The 3,957-nt window shown below is 30.7% G+C and overlaps 1 protein-coding gene across 1 annotated transcript; it reads left to right on the top strand.

Moving 5' to 3' along the window:
• The first annotated feature begins 1,743 nt into the window (after positions 1-1,743).
• LOC111277763 (RING/U-box superfamily protein) lies at positions 1,744-3,676 on the top strand. The gene has a single exon (XM_022864182.2). It carries the CDS (start codon positions 2,323-2,325, stop codon positions 3,451-3,453), a length of 1,131 nt encoding a protein of 376 aa, XP_022719917.2. The 5' UTR covers positions 1,744-2,322; the 3' UTR covers positions 3,454-3,676.
• The last annotated feature ends 281 nt before the right edge of the window (positions 3,677-3,957 follow it).

Genomic DNA, 3,957 nt, shown 5'->3' with positions numbered 1-3,957 from the left:
GTCAGATCTTGTGGGTGATTTTAACTCCAGTTTTCATAGAATCCCCATTCATGTGGATTTGTTGCAATTTTTGTACCATCGATGGTCGGTTATTTTTTTGCATAGAAAGTTTCCAAGGTTACAACTTTCTGATATTGGACAATTTTAGTTGTACTGGTAAATTTCATACTATTCTGAAAAGTAGGACTTGTGTGTGTGTTATTTAAGCTCCATTATTTCTGGAAAAAAAAAATAAAGAATTCGCTTGAAAAAGATAATGCTGAAGGATGTATATATAGATAAAAAATAAAATAAAAGTTATAAGCATAGATATTATAATCAGATCAAACCTGTGCTTTATTGAACTGGATTGATCTTATCTAAATTAATGAAAACGACTTTAAAACCCATGTTTAGCTTTACTAGCTTTGTTGTGGATTAATTAAAGAGATGAATTATCTATGATAAGTAGACATAGGATAGCCTTTGTCCTTTGCGATGTATGGTTTAAACTGATTGGTAGTTTTTCAACATATCAGTCTAGTTAACCAAATAATCTATTTATGCACAAGTAAGCAATTAGCCTATAGGAATTTTCTCTTACACAACTTTTGGATAAATATTTATAAAGAAAAGAAAAAAAAACAAAAAAATTTTTTTTTTTTAAAATATGTATATGTATTTTTTGTTTGAATAATTAAAATTAATAAAAAAAAATTTAACAATTATTGTTTGGATAAAAAGTAAAAAAAAAAAAATTTATTATAATAATTTTTTCAATTATATGATTTCATTGTCTATGGTTTTAAAGCATGTATAGATATAATAGTATTTTTATAAAAATAAAAATTTTTGAACTTTTTTTTTGAACTTTTTTTCAAATTAGCGCATTAAAAAAATAAAGATTACAAGAGAAATAAAAGGTTATTAAATTTTTTTCTTTTAAATTAAAAATTCATTTAAACAAATGAAGGGTTTTTATATTTTTATTATTTTTTATATTTTTCTTTCCTTTTCTTCCTCTCCTCTCAATCCAAACAGTGTTAAGCATTAATTTTTGGATTACATATTGTTGTGATTTTGGTAAAAAAATTTTTTTTAAAAAAATCATACTATTGCTCCAAAATCCAATTCCAATGCGACAGCATATAAACAAGTTGCTTAGGATATTAAAACATTGACAACCTGGTAGAACCTATTTATTTTGATCTATAAACTCTTTTTTTTTTTTTTTTGTAACTTATAGATCGTTAGTGCAAATTATAGAACCCAACTATCTATAAGTTTGATAATTTGTATATTAATATAATATTAATAATTCATGTATCTATATATATTTTATATAAAAATTATGTCACAATTTGTATTAATATGAAAAATATAAAATATATTTTTTTTATTTTATTAAATTCATATATGATTTTTATTAAAATTTTAAATTGTATTATTTTTATTTTTTTATATATTTTTTTATTGTGTTATTATATCGTTTTTTAAATTATTAAATTTAATTATAAACTAAGTTATAAACTACTAAGATTTGGTAAATACATCATTCAATTTCACGAGGCATAATATAAATGAACATTTACATTATCATAATATCTATGAGTAATTGTCCTCTAAATGAGATTAGGAGTCGCCGTGTCAAACAGAAGTTCTAAAGATGGATGCCAATTAATGTTGCTATGAAATGAACCCTATTGTCTTTGGCTTGAGAACAGCTGCCTCAACTCTAAGGTTATCTTCTTATCAGCTGCCTACCTCACATCCACATCTACCCTACTTTTATATTTATGCAATTGCACCCAAAGGGGATATAATCCTGTGTGACAAATTTCATTTTTCAACAATTAGATTTAGCCTTATCAGACAACCCACATTGTAGCATGTACTTGTACTAGCACAAATTTTTGAAACGTGGCAAAATCCCACAGGTTGAACCGGTTGGTACTGTGATCTGTTTTGTATAGGAATTGTAAACGACTCCCCTCAACAACACTTTACCAACCAATATGAAAGCTTAGACGGCACCTAAGCCAATTGATTTAATAAGTCTCTTGGATCCAACAGAAACATTGCCATTAAGTCAACAACCAATCAGCTCCCATTGAAGAAAAAAATTTTAAACAAAGCCAACAAAAAAATAATAATAATACACCCAAAGCCAAAGCAATGGGAATAAAGGATAAGGAGATGGACACAGCAACCTTCCATGTCCTCTACTTTCCATCCCTTCCCCTCTAAGCCCACTCCCACTTTCCTTCTCTTTCTCTTTCTTCTTTTTTCTTCTTTTAAATACAAACTTGAAATAAAACAAACTTGTTTCAAAGATTATTGAACATGAGTTCTTCAGCTAGCACCCCAAATCCTTGGTCACCCTATGATACTTATAAAGATTGTTCACAAGGAATTTGTAGCATATATTGTCCACAATGGTGTTATCTCATTTTCCCACCACCTCCTCCTTCTGGCATTGATGATGGTGATGATTCTGGAACTGATTTCTCACCTCTAATTATAGCAGTAATTGGCATCTTGGCAAGTGCATTTATCTTGGTAAGTTACTATACTATCATCTCAAAGTATTGTAGACGGCGCAGACAGGATCAGACAAGCTTAGAGTTCAATGAAAGTAGGGATGAAATGAATCATGATGGGTGGCAAGCTGGTTCAGAAGGGTTAGATGAAGGTCTTATTAAATCTATTACAGTTTGTAAGTATAAGAAAGATGATGGTTTAGTTGAAGGAACAGATTGTTCTGTTTGTTTGAGTGAGTTTCTTGAAGATGAGAGTTTGAGATTATTGCCGAAGTGTAACCATGCTTTTCATGTTCCTTGTATTGATTCTTGGTTAAAGTCTCACTCCAGTTGTCCCCTTTGCCGTGCCAATATTGCATCCACCACCAATTTTTTGCCTCATCAAGCGGCGCAGGCGACAACCAGCCAGGAAGCTCCCCGGAATGTTGGTGCATCTGCATTGGAATATCAGCAAAGAAATGATGTTGTTACAGTGATCCAAGATTTGGAAAGTGGTGTTAGAGATGAGGCTGTGGTTAGCCTTGTTGTTGGTGATGATGTTCCAAAAACAGCAGGTGAAGATGTTGGTGATATGGGGAATGTGCAAGAAAGTTGGAGCATGAGAGAAATTAGACAGGATGGGAATGGAATCCAACCATTGAGAAGATCATTTTCAATGAGTTCTTCGTCTTTGTTTCAAGGCCAAGTCATGTCCGTTGCTGATATATTACGCATTAATGAAGAAGATGAGGATCTCCAAGTGGAACATCATTTCCAATCATCAATGGGTATTGGATCCTCAAAACAAGTTGATGGAGAATATTGCAAATCAAATTACAGAAGTGGGGTTTTCAATTTGGTTAGAAGTCCTTTAGCAATGAAGAGATCCATCTCAACAGGAAGATTTATGTTCCCCAGGTCTGAAAAAGAGAGAAATTATATGCTCCCCAATTGAAAAAGTCAAATTTTCTGTGTATAACAACCAGGTTTTTATTTTTTATTCCTCTGTAACATATTAGACTCACACAGTAAAGATCTCAGATTTATAAATTTGGACTGATCAGATCAGATTCTTATATTTGCTTAATCCATTTTCCTTTATGGTATCCTATCCTACAAATTTCTTCATAGAAATTTCCTTTTTTCTTCTGAATGGCCTAAAACTTCACTTCACTCTATTCTGTATGATGCAGTGAAGAATGTTCTTTAGTTACAATTTGTTAAAGTCATTTCTTCAATCAAAACTCAAATGGAAAATGCAAACAATCATTGATATGCAGAAGTTGTTATAATTAATGGTTTATTTTTATTTTTATGTGTTCATGAAAGTTCTCATCCATTATAGAGTTGGCAAATCTTAGTCTATGCCAGCTAATTAAAGTGAAAAAAGAAAAGGAGGCCTGGTAACAGCTTTCACTTTAAAGTACAGAACATAATCATAAGTAACAGAATGCACATA

The sequence above is a fragment of the Durio zibethinus genome, chromosome 7, assembly GCF_047325235.1.
Source record: "Durio zibethinus cultivar Kanyao isolate XHJ-2024 chromosome 7, ASM4732523v1, whole genome shotgun sequence".
Classification (NCBI taxonomy): domain Eukaryota; kingdom Viridiplantae; phylum Streptophyta; class Magnoliopsida; order Malvales; family Malvaceae; genus Durio; species Durio zibethinus.
Note: the sequence above shows the minus strand (reverse complement) of the source record. Positions and strands in the feature narration are given on the sequence as shown.